The sequence below is a fragment of the Myzus persicae genome, unplaced genomic scaffold (assembly GCF_001856785.1).
Source record: "Myzus persicae strain clone G006 unplaced genomic scaffold, MPER_G0061.0, whole genome shotgun sequence".
Classification (NCBI taxonomy): Eukaryota; Metazoa; Arthropoda; class Insecta; order Hemiptera; family Aphididae; genus Myzus; species Myzus persicae.
Window position 1 is genome coordinate 45,883 of NW_019104216.1, and position 20,309 is coordinate 66,191.

General features: G+C 31.9%; 1 protein-coding gene and 1 long non-coding RNA gene across 2 annotated transcripts in view; both read right to left on the reverse strand.

Moving 5' to 3' along the window:
• Nucleotides 1-1,772: 1,772 nt before the first annotated feature.
• Nucleotides 1,773-16,043, reverse strand: LOC111040135. The gene is made up of 4 exons (XR_002605174.1): nucleotides 15,682-16,043; nucleotides 5,061-5,324; nucleotides 2,948-3,241; nucleotides 1,773-2,470 (listed from the first exon to the last, which is right to left on the reverse strand). It is a non-coding gene; the product is annotated as an uncharacterized LOC111040135 (long non-coding RNA).
• A 138-nt stretch (nucleotides 16,044-16,181) lies between these two features.
• Nucleotides 16,182-20,309, reverse strand: part of LOC111040132 (protein 5NUC-like) — a 31,915-nt gene continuing 27,787 nt past the window's right edge. Inside the window, exon 9 of the mRNA XM_022323896.1 lies at nucleotides 16,182-16,448. Within this exon, the coding sequence (XP_022179588.1) occupies nucleotides 16,354-16,448 (95 nt within the window). The 3' untranslated portion in view covers nucleotides 16,182-16,353. The remainder of the gene's footprint in view (nucleotides 16,449-20,309) is intronic.

Sequence of the window (20,309 nt, forward strand, 5' to 3'; positions counted from 1 at the left end):
AAACTATTCAAATATTTTATAAAAAAATGCATTTTAACTGCAACAATGTCCTTCAAAAACGATCCAAACATTCTTTCTACAACTCTTTATTCTCGAGCAAACGAAACATAACGAAATGAACGCTATACGATGTACCCACAACATCGACTGACCAATTAATTTTAACTGGTTTGATCCCTAGACGCACAATTGCCATTAATCGACGTTATCGACGTATCGAAATCATAAATAAAACGATTTGAAAAATCGAAGGTTGAGAATTAAAAGGTTCCATGTCATGAAAAATTAATTAATTGCGACTATATATTATAAGTTCCCTGTTTATTCTGATAACAGATAAGTTCAAGTAGATATAAAAAGGTTAGAACTTATAACTTGAATGTTAGATAGTATAAAAAGGTTTAATTTTTTTTATCAATTATACGATAGATTTCGCTGATCGATAAAAATATAAACTACAATAACATCGTGTCAAAGCATCAATAGCCAATTTATATTTTGTTATAATAAAAAAACAACACATTATATTGTATACAACATCGATTAATTGGGAGAAAAAAGTGGTTCTTCTCCTAGGGCACTTTCTTGTAGGTTTTTTCTTTTTTATTTAGTTTCTTGATGCCCATCATTGATACTAGCCATACTCATTAATTCCCCGCAATGCATCTGACAATAATTATATTTATTTACACATCAATGTGTGTTATTTGTAATTAATGTAAAATTATCATAGCTCTAATAATATCGTCGAAGCTCATCATCGTGGACCTATATTATTACTATCCACAGCACACGAAGTCAAATGACTCACAACCTAAGGACTCGTTAGAATTTTTGATAAGTCAACATTTTCAGAAAAACGATCCGTTAAATAATAATTTACCGTATAAAATGTCGGCAGATTGTTTTCATTTGATAAAACAAAAGTTTGTAGTCAGTGCAGATCGAGTGGGTATTACAAAAAAATAAATCTGAATAGTTGAAAAATACTGTCATCTTTAAACATAATTATAATGTCAAAAAATCGGATTTTCAATAACTGCATTACTGCAGGAGAGAAAAAGTGGCATGCTCGGTGAATCACCCTGTATATACCATCAAATCATTTATGTATTACGAACGATACAATAATGTAATAATAATATAATGCACCTACCTTTTTAAAAAATATAAAATTATTATACGTTGTAGGTACGAGATTTCGTTCCGAACCGTTAACGCGCGGCGTGGTAACGTAATATTATTGTAATTATTATCGCGACGCATTACATTTTTTTTTTTTTATCATTTTCCCTCGGAATTTGTGTTTTATTTTTGCGTCGCCCGTTCGTTACACGTACTCATTGTAGGAATATAAAAAAGAGCACGCTGCTGGTAGGTACCTATACACACATATTTTTATCAAAATACAATCGTTTTATGTGCGAAGCGCGTTCACATAATATATTGCATCGTTCATTGCGGGATTAGCCTTTTAGCAGTTCGATATGTTATTATATTGACTTATTGTTACCTAACGAATCGAAAAGAAAAGTACTCGAAAGACGTGATTTTTTTTTAGATGGTCTAACGTTATTTTCACAGTCGAGTGTCATTCTGCGCATATGATGACCGTCACGTGCGGAATACTGTGTGGTCAGCAATTAATAACCGTATAATATGACAGTTAATATTATAGTATATATAATGGCACCGGTTGATGGGGTGTTTTACCGTTCGAAATCGGATGAATAACTAAAAATTAGGTACATTTTTAAATAGATCAAATGCGATTTTTCTCTTCCGGCTGTAAGATTTTTAATATTTTATTAGGTCTACCATTTAGGTAGGTACAGTTTTGTGAATATAATGCAATACAGCGTAATATAAATGAATTCAGAAGTAGTCACAATATTATGGTAAATGATTTGCTGTTGCGGAGAGGACTGACCAAAAATGCGCTACACGAGTGCACTAGAATGCGTTAATTTCAGTGCTGCAACTGCAAAATTTTTTTGAGCTGATGTCAAGTCACAGTCGGTCGCCCTTCCGTTGAGCAATTCATTAGGTATTCAATACAAAATTACCAATTTTCCCATTAGATGATATCGATACTTAATCCAATCGTACTTAGTTTACGACAAACATGTGGGTAGGTGACAGGTGGTACCAATAAGTCAAAATTATTTAGTAAATATAATAATACACCTAAAAGTATAGTTTGAAAAAATATGATTGTTATCGAAAAAACTAGCCCACGTGCCTAGGATCTCCCTTGTTGAGTCGTTAATATTTTTCTTCTTCCATCTTACATCTTGCAATTTCTGGTATCGTTTCACCAGCCTCTTATAAAACATCGATTTCACACCACCAAACTGCAACTCGCTATGGATCGTTAGAATTGGAGGTTGAATGCAAATCTTCGCCAATTTCTGATTTCGTAACGAGACATTTGGTTTATCCCGTACCCATGTGGTTTCCTGTTCAAATCCTAAATGCAATGTCTGTAATTAATTCGGGTTTTCATAAGATATATCATTCTTATATACTAAAAATACGAGTAAAACGCTTCTTTTCAAAGAAGAAAAAAAACTTTTCGAGGAAGTTTTTATTTCGCATAATAATGTAAGTAGGTACGTTTATCGTCATAACAATACAATACTTGTAGTTATATGTAGAGCTCGCATAACCTATACGAGAACATTAAGAAAATGGCGGATGCACGGAATTTGAATAAAACTACTGTATCAAAGTACATTACGCTCAAGTTCGCTTAAATGCAAAAAAAAAATGGTACGCACACTATTTTCGAGTTCATTTTCGACGATTTTCGTGAACATTTTTTGACGTTTTTTCCATCCCTCTATGCCTAATTGTTATATTATGCACGTATAAAGTCATTATTTTTTGTACTATTATTATAATTTGTCATGTGACTTAGATGCGTTTAAAGAAACCAAGTACCTACCTAGGTATAGATCCGGCCATCCGCAGGGACTCGACAACAACTACAGCAGCAGCAGAAGCAGTCCATTGTGAAAAATGAATAATTATAATATTATACTATTATCATTTAACTCGCACAGTGGTGCGGTTTTGTGCTGTGATATTTACATAAATTGAACGTCTTTTCCTTTACCGGCACAATGGAAAGCCCCGCAGGATACTCCACCGGCGGCCAAAGCATGCAATTAGCGATTTTCGCCATAAATTTAATATGTTTTTTTTTTCGTCGCGCTCTCGTTAAAAGCTGTATTTCATTCTGAAAAACCCAAACGTTCACATTACAATTGCGATTATACAATATAATATAGTATATATCTTACAAGGTGCTACTCTGCTAGCCTATATTATGCACGTATATTATATATTATAATAATAATTTAGTTGGTTGCAGTGGTTACAAAAAAAAAAAATAAATAATAATAATAACACGCAAACAGACGATTCTTATAATTATTGTTATTTGGTTCGGTATTATTAAGCGTCCCTGACAACATTATTATTATAATAGCGACCAAGTTCAAAACGATGTCTCGAGAACCGCGATTGAATGGCGCTGATGAAATGTTAACCACAACGCAAAAGGGACGGGCGAGGACAAAGTATTAACGTTAGTTTGGTGGGTCGAGTTAGAAGTTCAGTCGATGTGTGAATGTGAACGTTCATGCGTTATACATATAGACGCTTACAAAAGATATGATGTCAAATATTTAGCTCCAAATCAGCGGTTTCAATACTATGAGCACAACGAACACTTTCCGAGGGCGCCGTTACTCATAAAAAATTATTTATATTTTATTGTCTTCATACATATGGCACCCGAATTCCTATTACTCAAACAGTCAAATATCTAGGCCTAACTCTTGATCGTAGGCTAACCTGGGCCCAGCATACTAAATCTAAGCGCCTAAATCTAAACTCTCGTTTTCGTTTATACTCTTCTATAAATCCCTAATCAAGCCAGCCTGTACGTACGGGATTAAACTTTGGACTTAAAGTTTAAACAAAACAAAAAAGTTGACCGGAAGTTTCGCTTTTGATAGCCATGAGATATTTTTGGTTTTTATTTTTTTTGTTTTTATTTTTTATGAAAGCAGTAACATAGAAGTTATAGGCTGCTTGACTATATACATGCACAACGCGAAAAGATAATTGTTAGGTTTATATTTCAATTGAAAAAGATTAAAGCAAAAGGAAATTAAGGAAATAGCTTAAGACGATTAGGTAAAGCAAACGAAAATTCAAATTTGAAAAAAAATCACTTTCATCGTCATCAAACAAATATGTGAAAACATAATGTTATTGCAACTCATATATTAGAAAATCCTCAGTTTTTAATCTCCAAACTAAATCTGTGAGATACCTAGTTAAAATCACCGCCTTTGGGATGCAAGTAATGCGCACCTTTGCATCCAGTAAATTCGGGTCTGCACTAGTGTGGGCAGACTATGCATTTGCATAAACATTTTGAGGTTTAAATATTATTTCAAATTATTATGCTGTCCTAGTCCTAGAAATGAACATCGAAAACTGTCAAAAAAATGTTTAATATTCAGATTTCACGTATTTGTGTGAAATATATTATTTTTAGGTAGGTATGCAAGACATAAACACTAGTGGTTGGCAAAGACTAAAAGACTATAGCCTTGAGTAATATTTTTGTCTTCATCTGGTCCTGGGCAAGTGACACTCCTGACGGGTATACAGGACGGTTCGCCAAACATTCTCATCGCCACCATTTCTCCCTATAATAATGAACCCATCCGAAATCTGATTTTCGTAACTTTTAAGTACATTCAAGGCTGACATTTTCAACTCCTTAGGTTTTTTACACCGATTAAAGAGTGTCCCGTTGGGAAGCAAACTTTTTATTTTTCAAACGAGAACCGACTTTTTTTACTGTAAATTATGGAGCAAATATTATGATTCGTTTGAAAATGTTTATGAATATAATTCAAAACTCTAACGAGTAGAATTTCGGTGTTATTGAAATGTTCATGCACTAAGGGCAATGGTCTTTAAAAAAATGTTTTACAAATGTATAAAATCGATGTATTATATTTTTATATCTTACTTACGTTTTTTATAAAATATTTATAGATTGATATTAATCACAATAATTTTGAGTAACTGAAAAACTGTAGGTGCTCGTTCAAATTTTGATTTGTATAGGTACATCAACGCTTTCACTAAATCATCTGCTTCTGTGTAACTACTTATACTCATCAAGTTGTCAGACAAATCTAAGTATTTGACAATACGGTCCTCGAGGCGTCAAATAAGGACAATTTATGGACGTAGCTGTTTGGAAGTTTAGACGTCCCGGGGCGTAAAAAAATATCCTTGAAAAAACGAGTAAAAATATTAAAACATAGCGCAGAAACAGTTATTTAAATTTATTATAATACCTACGTCATACATTGATATAAAATATCAGAAAAAGTTAATTATTACAAATATTTATTCATCTTAATTTTAACGTTAAATCATTTTTTTTTTAATTTTCTCTTTAAATACCTACTTTAATAGTGGCCCATTTTTGGCGTCGTAAAATCAATAACTTTTTTTTTTAAATTGTGTTTTAAATTTTACATTTGAATAACCAATATTTATTCATTTATTTTGTACCTACGTCAGTTGGTCTTAAGCTTTTTTTAAGACGCGAATAGAGTTAAAAGCAATGGGGGTGAACACGCGCCGAATCATCCTGTATAATATAGTCGTAGGTAATAATAATAATAATAATATTATAGGCGCCATCGAATTTTACTCATACGTCATGTGGTTTATGTTTATATTACTATTATGTACTCATATATACCTACACATAATATAATATAATATGTATATTGTATATAGACGGCACATCGTGGTAACATTATCCGACGGGCTCGCGAGGGAAAATATTAAATTTAATGGATTAGGTGTATTATTATTATTATTATTATTATTATTTTATGGCAGGTGGGGCCGACTGCTGCTGCTGGCTGCTGCTGCTGTTGCAAGGTCGAAAACTTTCGATTGTTTCAACGATAACGTCGGAATAGCCGCAGCCGTGGTACCAACAACGTGAAATCGATTTTTCCTCTTTTTCCTGATACAATTATTATTACTGTTCGCCCACCAGGGTCCGGGTCTTTCCTCGTTAAGAAAACCGAAAAGAAATGTGTTGTTCAACTTTTTAACGAATTCGAATGTTAAATATTATTTCCCTTTGACTTCATTTAAATTTAATATCTGCGAAATTTTATTCATTAAAATATGTATGCAATTAGATGGAAAAAAATTCCCAAATCGTTCCAACTCTCGAAATAAAAACCCGTCCGACTTCAAAAATTATAATACTACTGTTATGCGATTATGTCGGTTCTCCGTTAACACTAATTAATAGCGACTTTGTCGTGTATGAACAGCAAAGGTTTAATTCTTGTAGTTATTAAAGTGACGGTCTTGGAATTCGATAAATATTTTATAAGAAAAAAATCCAACCTTTTAAGAGTACACTTTAATTACTATTTGAATACCATTTGGACGATACACAGAGGGGTAGTAAGTTTCCACTGATGTTTGTGCACCTCAAACGGCTCAAACACGACTTACGACACTTCAAAGGGCGAGAAAAAAAATCGAGTTATCACGACTGGATTCTATCGCTATATTTTATACTTAATTTTAATACTTATATAACGGTGTAATGACAAACAAAGCAGACCACTTTCTTTGGTGTTTAATATTATTATTTTGATGTCCAATTATTTCGTTTACGGCCGGGTTGGTAATAGCAATAATTATATTATTTATTTTTTACCGCCGACGGCCGACCATTATAGTCAGGTAAGCATTGTGTTTATTGAAACGTAATAATTATTTACCGCCTTGTTGGTATGGTCCAATTCGATCGTATTTATGAATTTTTGCATCATCTTGAGGACGAAAGCTTGGAAAAATATACGAATCCTACTTAGATGTATACCGACTAAAATAATGAAATTATGTCGGTCTTCTTGGGACTTTGTGAATTATCTGTAACCAATGTTCAAATCATATTTTTTACGTAAGCTGTTGTGCACGACATCACTGCTTCATCTGCACTATATTTTTTTTGAACACTTCGACTTCATTTGGTAATTAACGTGAAAAGTTAATTAAAATAATAACTTAGCTTTTCAGGTGATTTAAAATAATGCACGGAGTAAATATTATAGAAAACTTTTTCAAATTTTCAGGTTGTAATGTTTTTATACTAACGAGTACACTAATAATAATGTAACTATGATTTCTATTGTTTTTTTTTGATAAAGTTACATAAATGTATAATATTTTTTAGACAGTTAAGAACAAAATAATCTTTATGTGACCCACGTAGGTTATAATTAAAAAAGTAGATTTTTTTTTATACTGATTTAACTATCTAATTTATTTTCATATAATTAGTGATCGACTTAGAAGGCATACATTATTTATTACGATCATTGCCTTCCAACGATCATAAAAGTTCCTTTAATTCAACTAAACTTTAATTAACTTTTTTTGGTTATTTGTTTTTATTAACTTCAAAAAAAACTTAAGACTTACATTTAACTGTTAGCTCGGTAACCGTCTAAGTCTAAAGGACGAGCGATCGATAAAATATACGGATAATGATACCTACTTAGTTTGCATACCGAACTGAAATAATGAAATTTTGTCGATCCTCGTTGGATTTCTTGAATATTTTTAACAGACGTTCATATCGAACATCACATTTGACATACGTACAAGCTGATTCATTACCCCCCCCCCCTCCACACAATTTAGAAAATAAATAATTTATTCTAATCTTGGTTCTTAAAGTTTTTAAGTGGGTACCTATATTATATCATGAGATATTTTTTAATCATATCGTCTATATCTGATTTTAAAAGAAAAAAAACAAATATTGATTGTTTTTTTTTTAAAATATAAATCAATGTTGTAAATAGGTGTACATTTTTAGTTGAATATAATAATCTATTTTAACTGTATATTTATCCTATTTTTGATACTAAGCAACTTTGTCGAGTACAGTACCTATATAGTTTATTTTGGACAGTTACAACCTGCAGGACGAAATTTCTTTCGGACATTTTTACCAAGATTCGCTTGAACGATCGAATCAATGTCTTTGGATATTTCATATTCACCGCCGTTAGACGGGAAGACGGAGGTGAGCGTGCTTTGTGAATAACTCTGCGTCGTAGGTATAGGTCAGGTTATTATATTATTGAACCGAGCAGGTATTATATCGTTGTCGTGATTTTTCAATCGGTATAGTTACTCGTCGAAGGTCCATTTCAAAAATGAGATAGCAAACCACTACGAACCGGCTACGAAAGGACGGTAAAAAACAAAAAAAATTAAAGATTAAAATTGTGGTGGGGGGGGGGGGGCTGTGAAAATGTACCCAATCTCTTCGAGCGATTTTTTAGTTAAACGCTGTTTGATCGAATGATTTTATGAACATATTATTATTATACCACATGAACAGCCGTCGACGACTATGTTATAATATTACAATCGTGTATGGCAAATAAATTAACTTGTTTGATGTGTCGTCGTCGCGTATTACATAATGTTATTTCCCATAATATTATCATTGGCGAACGATTAATGAAATAATGAACGTCTAGACGGTTATTATTGTTGCTGTTCGGACGAATTAATTTTCACGTTTTGTCGTAGTCGTTCGACGACTGTGTACCTAAACACGATAATGATTACCCACATTCGTACGCCGGCTAATCCGTTTCGCTCAAACAACGAGAATAATAACACGTCAATATTGACCTAACGACGTGAGTGTTTGTACATCAAGTCAATAATGTACCTACCTGCATCGACATGATTTCGAATTTTGTTTGCCCGACAAAAACGTATTCGACGAGGCCACTCGAAAGATCTCGATTTTTTTCGCGTTCACGTTGTACCTACTAATCGCGCGGATGAACGAGTGTTTATTTTAAACGTATTTTTTGCTCTCCGGAAATATTCGATTTTCAACGGCCAGTCGAATACGACAATATCATCAATATCATCGCCTGCACGTAAATCAGTTTATTCGCCAAAGGCCAATGACGTCCCCTCGGCACGGTGTAACTCCGTATTTAATATTATTGTCAATAATGACTTCGAAAAAAAAATGATGATTACGATGATGCCGTGCGATGTTTTCGGCATGCTATAGGGGGGGGGGGGTTATATGAAATATATAATGTTCAGTGCATTAGGCATTCAACAGCTGCTGCTGTCGTAATCAAAAATTTAACATTCGTGCTCGAGGCGGCACCGCGTTTCTCGAACTTATTTTCCTCTGTGCAAATTAATAATCGATAGTTGTCAGTGTAGGGTTTTAAAATTTCACGACATTTATTTTCTTGACATATTTCATTTATACGAACAAATTAAAAGTAAAAAAAAAAAAACAAGCAGCGTCATTTTTAAAAGATTTTAGTCACTAGCTTTCAGCGGTGTAACATATTTTACGAAAGTGATATCGAATAGTGACAAATAATAGTCGATAGAGATATAGCCCGAATGATGAGTGATGTTATATCATAACCTATAATATTTTACCATATTTTGTACACCTAATTTACGACCGCATTACATATAAATTAGTTAACCTCGGTTGATAAGTTGTCATTGATCGTCGATATTTTGTGAGTGTTAGCAATAATCATTTCTAATCACATTTAACTAAATTCGTTTAAAATAAAAAAAAAATACTTTTTCGGTTTCATAAAAATAATTCGAGAAGAAGAAAATGTTCGATTCAACAATTTCAAGTGGAGTATTTCAAATTCAGAACTCTAATTGTCGGCTACAACTTTTAAAAATCTAGTTGTTAGTTTTCTGATCTAATGACTTGTCGATAATTAATTGGAGCGAAAAAGCTACATTTTTCCGGTTTTGATTAAATTATGTTCTGTTGGTCACTATCTATCTTTATACACGAGCTACTAGACATGTTTTATCAACAACAATAATATCTTGTACCTATTATTTTTTAATCTCGAGTAACCAAAGTTCAAATTTTGTGGAGGAATTACTACAATTTTAGGGAAAATAAATCAATGCGCACAGGATAAAAACCTTTCAAACAATATTATATTTTAGTGAAAAAAAAAGAGGTATTTACTACTGTTATCTACTAGTAGATAACCGTGGTATTTACGAAGTGTATATGACAATGTAGCATTGATAACGCTAAGCTCTCGATGCAGGGAATTAAATTGATTATTGAATAATGTTGCAATCGCAGAAGTTGATGTAAGTAGAATTCAAACATAAAACCGATAAAGTTTTTTAGAAGGCTGGGTTCCTAAAAATGAGCCTGTATAGCTATGGTAGTATATTGAATATTTTTATGTATTTTTATTTTGAATAATTTTAGCACTTATCTGTATTTTATTTTATTTTATTACATTTTTCGATAAAATGTGGATATAAATTCTTATCCAGTTTTAAACTGAAACTAAATTATTGAATATCTAAATGTATATTTATAATGGCGTAGCTAACATACTATTTATTTCATTTTATCGGTTCAGTCATATCCTTATTCCGTAGCGTCACGCTGACGTACCGCACCGCCGTAGCGTCACACCGCTAGTACTATTATTTTCGTGTTTTGTAGTAATTATTTTAAAAATGTCCGCTAAAAAGCGTAAAATCGAAAACGAAAATAGAATTTTTAACAGCTTATGGGAGAATGATTATTTATTTATTATTGACAAACAATAAAAACCTCAATGTTTAGTTTGTTTCAATATTATTGTAGTACTAAAAGAATATAATTTGAAAAGACATTACACGACAAATCATTCGAAATAGAAGTGGATTTTACTAAATTCTCTACTGAAAAACCAAATCCTCGAGTATCACATTAAATAATAATTGTAAATATAAATAAATAAACGTAAAAAATAACTGTTAGTAAATTTGAAGGACCTTTTTTCGTCGCTTTCTCTTATGCACTGCGGCCCGCTAGATTTTAAAGTACTTAAAAGTGGCCCGCTAGTAACTTCGAGTTGCCCATCCCTGGTATATTCAATACCGTACAAGACATATATTATCGGCTTATTATTTATTCCTCTTCGAGTCGTATCGTAACAATATTCCAACGATGTGTATTTGAAACGAGTATTTGTTTTTTTGCTCAATGCAGTGTTGTCAACAGATTCGTTGGAGGTATGTTAATAATATGATTTATGGCCTTCGTGAACTTTGTGTCTCACAGTTATTTTGACAAGTGCAGCCGTTGGGAACGATACATTTCATCGTAGAAGAGTACGGTTGTTATGTATGCGCTCAATAATAGCGTTTCTCCTTCCCGTTAAGAACCGATCTTACTAGATTCACACGAAATTTAATTTCGGATTTAATCCTCTCAAATCTAATATCAGTCATCATATGCTTATACATATTTACATATAATATGTCCGATCGTAGGTCAATTTCACAGCCAGTAACTGATTCTTATATTCAGTATGATTATTTTATATAACATACACGTAAGCTTATGTCAAGTTAAAAAGTCATGTTTTATGAACGTTTCAACTTAACTTGCTAGGCACTTGACTTTCCAATTTATGTAAAAACTTAACTAGTTTAATTGACATTGAGAATAATTTAGTATTTTTCATTTGGTTCAAAAATAATGCATAAAGTTAAAATTAAAAATGTTTTTTAAAAATGTTTGGTTTCTAAAGGTTTTATACCTACATTAAAAGTATAGTAGTATAATCACTATAATTTATACTATGTCTCATAAAAACGTACAAATAATATGCACCGATAAAAATATTAGACTTAATTCAACCTTTTTTTAAACGAGTTAATGTTTATTAAGTTTATTTCCATATTAACTTTGAACGGATTTTTCATATTTTAACCGATGAAATTCAGAATACTAACTGTAGTGTTCACTTTAGTTGACTTAACTTGAGTTAATTATTCTTTATTATTGTACACGCTTTAGACCAGCGTACACAGTGTAACCTTAATTTTGAACACAGCTTTTAATTACAATTTATCACATAATATTCAAATACATTTTAAACTAAGTAAACTCGACATGCGGTTTCTGAAAAAAAATCCGTCTCTCATATTTTAATATAATAATTATATTATCCTCTGCTCATTTTTCTCCAAAATATTTTACACCCGGTGAGGTAGTGACGAACAGACGAACCGCATTTACAGGGTGATTCGTAATCATAGGCACCCCACCCCCTCCTTAATCATTAATATTTTTGATATTTTTGATTTTGATTTTTTAAATATTTTAATTATACTTGAAAATCGTAATGTTGAGTACTTATACCATCTTAAGATTATTCTGTGGTGTTATGAACTAATGACAACTGCATATATACAAGTATTAAAATATTATTTTTCAAATCACCAAATGATTTGGAAATTATTTCTTTCAAAATGTTGATAAATTCAAATTGAAATTCCAATGAGTACCTATTTTTTTTTTAGTTTTTTATTTAAGGATGATAATCCTCAGTAATGATTTTGCATAAATTATAAAATATTTAATGTTCAGTCAAGAAGGTTGGGTTACTCTTTATCCTCAGAAAATGTTTGCAAAAATATAACACTATAATATATTTATATTAATTACAATAATTTTTCAATCGTCATAGTCTCTCATCATACCATATTGTCTATTTTTGTTTTTTATTGACTGTATATTATCACAATTATCCTTAGAAGCTACTAAAAGTTTGATAATTCAGAAACTACACTCGTTTGAATTTTAGTTTTTATAGATCAGAATCTTCAAGATAAATCGTCTGCTCATAACAATATTAACAATAAAAGTTTCATTTTGGTACCTGTCTAAATGCATCGCCGTGGGGAGCTCTCCTGAAAACTGCATTCGCAAACCCAAAGTATTTAAACATATTTACAGTGCTCGAGTAGCTATAGGCATCTATACTAAAACATAATATTGGAAAAATCCGAATTTGAAAAATGACATATTCGTCGGCATGGGAAATAACGTGGGTGAGCATGATCGGCGTATCACCCTGTATAGAAAATTGTAGACACAATCGCACCGTCGCGTCGTCGTCGTCGTCACGCAGCACAATACGTAAACCTTAGTCTTTTGTCCGTCTGCCCGACCGGGATATACTCGTATTAGAATATTACACACAAGAGGACACCTGTGCACGAAAATCCGAGACACGTCGTCGTCGTCGTCGTCCCGGGCGAGTGCGATCGGGGCGATAAAATAATAAATAAATGTAAATCCGATATGTGCGAGTGTACCGCAGTTGTACCCGGTACAGGAACGTCTGCAGTGGTACGGCAGCGATGATTGTATACATATGTGTCGTTGACGCAGAAAAGGCTGCGTTACCCGAACCCAAAATTGACGGGTCGACGACGGATACGAAATAATAATAACAATAATAATAATGTAGAACGTAGACATGACGTATACATATTATATTGTATGCCTTGAGATTATATCGCCGAAATCCGTGCGTGTGGGGTGGCTACTGGCTAGTGCGGGAGGTACTATACCTACCTCCAAAATAGAAAGGCAGTAAAAGCCAAATTTTGAAAAACGATACTATAGGTTTTTGATATTACTATATATTGAATAGAAAATTGCGAGTCTCTTTTATTGATCAGGCGAAACGACACTCATTCGTAATGTATCTGTCATTCGACTTTTGAAGGTGCTCGCCCCCCCCCTCAATTTTCACTAGTGGAGTGCTGTGATCTTTTCGAGGAGTTAAACGTTATTTTACAACCGAAGTCAATTTGCGACCAGAAACGTTTTTCGTAGTTGAAGGTCGGAGATGAATTCTACTAGAATTACTGAAAACTCAAAAGACAAAATAGTGTGTTCAAACGCAAGAAAAACATACTTCTTTGGAAAATAAACGCATCGTTTTTTGCATTCAAAATAACTACCTAAAAAAGATTCCGAATATCAAAATAATAATGATTAATAAAATGTACGAAACGTAGTTATGGTAAAAACACAAAATACGCGTCTTGTCGACAAACGCTGTAGTTTACCGATACCGGTAACCACCTGCGGACCGCGACCATCTGCGACAAGTGTGCCTGTATTTATTTAAGGGAATGGCAATACAGTTATCGAGGGCCTCTAAAGGGTCTTGGATGTTTGGTCTTTCGGAAAAAACACTGTTCGGATGATTCGGGAAGGAGAGTGGACACCATCATGTAAGACGGACGTAAGTAGAACATTACAATAATAACAGGTTAGAGATAAAAATTATTTGCACTGTCCATAGGTACTCGCGATACGGATCGATTCAACTTGATCCTCGTCGACGACAATGCATATTATAATTTATATTGTATTATTATTATTATTATTATTATTATAAACGTGAACGATATTGTATTATCATATTATAATATTCTTTTGTGGCTTAAGGCGCGCAGGGCTACCTGTTGCAACCTGCATCAATCTATAAACCTGCATTATACTGCAGTGTACAACGACGAGCCATTGACATCGAGTTCAGAAACGAATAAATTTGGGCACAAGTGTCAAAATGGACGGGTCCCCATACGTCTTTCCTGTAGTGTGCACAAAGATAAAAAGCTATACTATCTATGCACAGTGGTATGGAAAACGATTTGAGTCTTCCAAAATTATTATAAAATCACCTTTTATTTATTCGATACAACTATTAAACACATCGTAGTATTTATTGTATTCGAGGACGACCAATCCAAATGTGATATTATTATTTTTAATTCAACCCAGTATCAATAAAAATTTTGAAATTTCAAAAAGAATTAAAAAAATCAAACTATTTTTCATGATAATTATTCAAATTACGTTTTTATTTCGTTAACCAAACTCGTGATTTTGAAACTAAACCATACATATGTTTATGTTTCTAATTCTGGAGTACAGTTTGTAAATATAACCCATTTTTTTTTTCAAAAGTTTCATAATAAGGTACTTTTGTCTTACTATCTCGACAAAACCCAGCTAAGTACTAAAAAAAATCACGTAAGTAATCAATAATGGTGAATTGGGGAAAATAAAAATTATATTATGTTTCTTAAACCAAGTGTTTCAAATATAAGTATGCACCGATAATTTGTTAAAATTTGTTTAGTTTTTAGTTATTTTCTATGGTTTAAAACAAAACTAACGTATTTATCAACGAGTTTGCATTATTTTTAAATATATCGGTAAAATGTAAAAGTTTTGAATCTATAATAAGCTTTATCAAGTTTTAACTTTCTAACTTCATTTAAACGATTCATTGTGTGAGTCGAAGCAAAAAATTCTTAAAACCATACTGCAGTGGTGTTCACAATAATCGGCGAAAGCTAATAGTAACACCATAACTAGAGTGGTAACAAATTGTAGATAATATTTTATGAACTCTTCACTCGTAAACAAAATATGTCGCTTGTGTTAATGACCGTTATTGTCCATACACAGTTTGCTCATCGTCTTGTACGGGTTGTCTCCAAAAAAATACACAAACCTCAATCGTAATTAATTCTTGTCGTCAAAAAAATTGGATTTCGCAAGTTAAAATTTCTTTTCAGACCACTGCAGCAGTGCTCCGTATGTTTTAATTCTCAAAAAGCGACGACGGTACAATCGAATAACTAATGTATTAGAAAACAATATTTCAATACTATACCGACATTACTTACACGATTTCTTGCCGCGGCAGCTGCGTATGAGAGTTCAACTTGTAAAATCACATATAAGTTATACTCTATTGGAAAGATAAAAGATAAGAGATCGACGATCATTTTTTCAAAACACAGTTGAGTTGAAGTTGAAGTTTCAATATTAACTTTAAACTTAACCAGTCAACATTATTATTTCAAACTAAACGATCGCGGCATGTACGCTTAACTTAACTCGACTAGAGTTAATTATAATATGCATTAGCTTGCACGTCTGTGATTGTAATACCAAAATAAAGCTATTAAATAATTCAAATGATTATGTCCTGATTTAAGACATATTGCGTTGCTATTTGCTTGGAACTTTGATTTGTTGTCCGCCGCACTCATGTGTACCGCATAATCAATAACAGAAAAGTCAAAGTTCAGATGCACAAGTCAAAAAAAAAATGAATTGCGCCTAGACCATAGATTACATCCGATACTATATCACAGGAATAGAAAAATAGGAACGAAATAACTTTTGTGTTAAACATTGTAATTTTATTTACCGACAAAAATTTGAAACAAAGTGTGTACTGTGAATATTTAACAAACCAAAGAAACTCGAAGTCGACACTATAAATTGACTACCTAGCTACTCGATAATGATATTATTATTTATTATGATATTATGTATTACGATTATTTTCGTTATTGATCTAGTATTTTGATCCTGTTATCTACTCCAGGGTAAATCAATCCGACATCTTTGACATACGATAATAAAGCGTCTGTCTCTGAGACATCTGGAAAAAAAAAATTATATAATATTATCGATCAAATAAAACTTCAAAAATTTCTTTTTAAATATTACATAATTTTACTATTGTTTTTTAAAATTATAATTATTGACCGCGATCGCATTAAAAAGTGTGATTTATTTGTCACGCCATTTTTATGTTTGAACTACGTATTTATTTAAATTTTGATTTCCAAATGCTTAGATGTTTCACAGCATTTCGAGGGAACATCCTGTGGTGGTACAAACATTGGTTTTTCAAATAATATAGTTTTAATGCCATATTTTGTGAAACAGATGATTTTCCTCAAAATCTTTTCGAACGAAAAGTTTTTGAGTCATTCTACTTTAAATACTATAAGGGAAATATTAATATTAATATTAATATTAATATTAATTAATAGGTATATAAATACTTTGAAAATGAATGAGAGCTCAGCTGTTATGATGATTAAGTACATATGCAATATACTAAAATATTTGTTAATATTTATTACTATTAATCAGTAATCAAGTTTACTTTGATAATATTACGAAATGCATAATTTATATTGTCGACTACAATTTATTTGAAATACAGAAATAAGCAATATCCCTTGAATAGACTATGCCTATTATTGTTAGTATTTTAAGTAGAATACCTAAGAAACTTTTCTTTCAGATTTCGATTGCAATAACCAATATAGGTACATCGACATTTCCAAGGTAAATCATAAAATGCGCATAATAATTAACATTAAACCATATGTAGGTAGACTGTAATTTGAAAAATCAATGTTGGTATCGTCTACACAGGACACTTGAGTACACTTCTTAAATGTTGTGAAAAGTCGAAGTAATCCAATACCGAAATGTCGACTATAACTACACTAAATTTAAATAAAAAAATCGAAATTTGATCGTGAAAACCCTATAAATTACGATGCATAATTTAAACATAAAAACACTGTGGGGAGCGTGATTAAAAATCACACCGTATACTACGTATTCGGTCGATCAATCGTACAGCTAATAGCTATACACGAAATAATTCTGAATCGAAAAAATCCGTATGGGTGGGTTTTATCCAGTATATCGTCGTATTTTTTTAAATCGCAAGAGACCTGTGCAATGCGCTATGTTAAAAGATTATAGAGTCGTATACCGAATGGCAACGAATATGTTACCTATACTATATATATATATATATACACCTACACCATCAAACACAGTTTCGTATTTAATCGCACCAAACACACTTTAGTCACGTACGACATCAATATATTGGTATATACATGCAATAATGCACGAGCGACAATTATGAGTAATTACCAAATACTGTCACGTTAATGTGCTGCACGCGAAACCGTAGATTACTATTCGTTTGAACTGCGACGAGAAAAAATCTCTATAAAGCAAAATATCATGTGTAAACAAAGGGAAAACACATTTGCGACATTAAAAAATCTGTTAATTGTTCGTTCGGTTGGAGTCGGTGTACGAAAATTATACGCACACGAACGGTAATGCAGTCGCAGATAAGGTTGTCGATAAATGAATAAAACGTCGAATTTAATATTAAACTGCAGAGTGTGAGGCTGAAAGACCTGAAAAGTCAAAAAAACGAAACACCGATACTCGTTTGAAGTGTGAAAAAAATTATGAAATTTGTACGTGTGGATAGTGAATAACTTGAGATTTCATTACGCTGGAAATGTCCCAAAAATAATATTTTGAAAAAGTTCATCACGCTTAGAGTGTACTCCAAAAAAATATTGATATTTCAAAAATTAAACCACTAGACTTAAATAAACTTTTTTAATATCAGCATTTTTCAACAAATCAGAAGTTTAACGAATTGGCTATTTTAAACTACTCGAAAAAAGTTAAATTCAATTTTAAGCGTCGTGGGCAAGTTTGCTCTGATGTACATTAAGTGTCGTGTAACTCTCTTTAGTATGTTAAAAATAAAAATAATAATAAAAATTGTGTGATACACGAAAAAATGTGTGGTCATAAACTTATAGCAAGAGATCATGTTTAAAAGTAGGTTTATTGTATCGAGTACTAATGAATAATTGATAAATAATTACAATTTGATGAGTGATAAATTAACTGATAGCGTATAATCAATTATTCTTATACCTAATTTATAACACAATATTAACTTAGCAAACATTGGTTGATGAGTCACTCATCATTTTTTTTATTTCTGCGCGCAATTAATGATCATTTATATTCATCTATAACCAAGTATGCTTAAAATAATGAAATATTTTTTATGATTAAATTTTAAATATTTCCAGAAGAGTGAAATAGCCAAACTAAGTATATTGTACAGTGATATTGAAATGACGCAATTAATAAATTTTACTATTGTCTATTACACATTAGTATTACAACAGATTGAATTAATTTTTGTCGAAAACGTTCCATTTCAAGCAATTCATGGTGCGTTTAAAGAATATTAAAATACTTCAACCATGTCTATGCGTCTTTTAACCCACAAAAGTAACAAATAGATTCTCTTCTCCACTAGAAAAATCGCTGAATTAGAAATGGCGAATATAATAATTATTTACATCCACAAATATAGATGACGGACAGAATAAAAAAACACACATCATTGTAAAATAAATAATTTTTTCGTTTTTTTTTTTTGTTGTAACTAAAAAACTAATAACCATAGGTACTTCATGATTATACTACCATTTTCTATACACCATTATTAAATATATTTCTTTATACTCATTGTTGTCGATGAAACATTTTTGAAACATTTTTCGCTTGTTCAAAATACTTGAAAGTTTATAAGGTTTTTCATAAGTTATTGGTAATGGAAATAAAAAAAAAAGTCGAGCTTAAATCCACAATAATTTTTATAATCATTTAAGTCAGAATTTTGACAAAATTCGTCAAAATCACGAAAATTTAACGAATTATTTTGAGTTAGAAATGCATGGAAAATTTTTATTAAGAGATTCCTAATAAGTTGTTGGTTTTTAACAAAAAAAAAGTTTTACCGGAAAGTAAAGCTAATTTTTTTGTCATGAAATTTTGAATTTCAAAATTTGTACGAGTAATACAATTCTATAACAATTTACGATAGTAGTTTTTAAATACTTTAATAATAATATGGACTGACTTATAGACCTTCTCCTCTCAAAACGGTTTTTCGTATTCAACGTCATATTTTTGAGTTCAAGCTCAACGCCATTACAGTGACCACCTGTAACCTATACTGTACAGCAGAACGGTATTCGGCTTTTTTTCCTCTGGCCCGTCGTCTCCTTTACACATCTGTACGACTAATAAAATTAAAAATAAAACCGAGTCGGGCCAATCAACGCGGTATTGCGTATTCGCGAAATCAAATGCTAATTCGATAAGTTATTTTTCAACGTAGGTGTTGACTTCGAGTCCGTTTGATCGTGCAGAAGTGTTGAGACGCCCACAACAGTTTATTGGATTTGGATTATTTGATTAAAACCATATTGTATTTGTTTGAAAACTACGTCGGATGTGACAAAAACGTCCCGACATACTTCACATACAGTTTCCCACGGAAAAATCAGAAAATGTATACATTAATATTATTTCTATTAATTTCTGTTTGCGTTCATATAATATTATCATCAGCTCGCGTCTCCCATTACAGAACCTCAGTCGAAGGTTATCCGACTCGTTCGGCTGCATTACGAATTTGACTCCACCTGCCTGTTCTCGATTTACACTTTCCCATAACCCAAGACTGCCTCCGCGTGGAAAAAAATTATTCCATTTGATTCACTGCACCGCTTAACGGGGACAATTAAAATACATTTAGGTCGTGTATGAACAACCGAAAAATAGTACAGCTGGTTAGTCGGAGTAATCGAATCGTTATTGA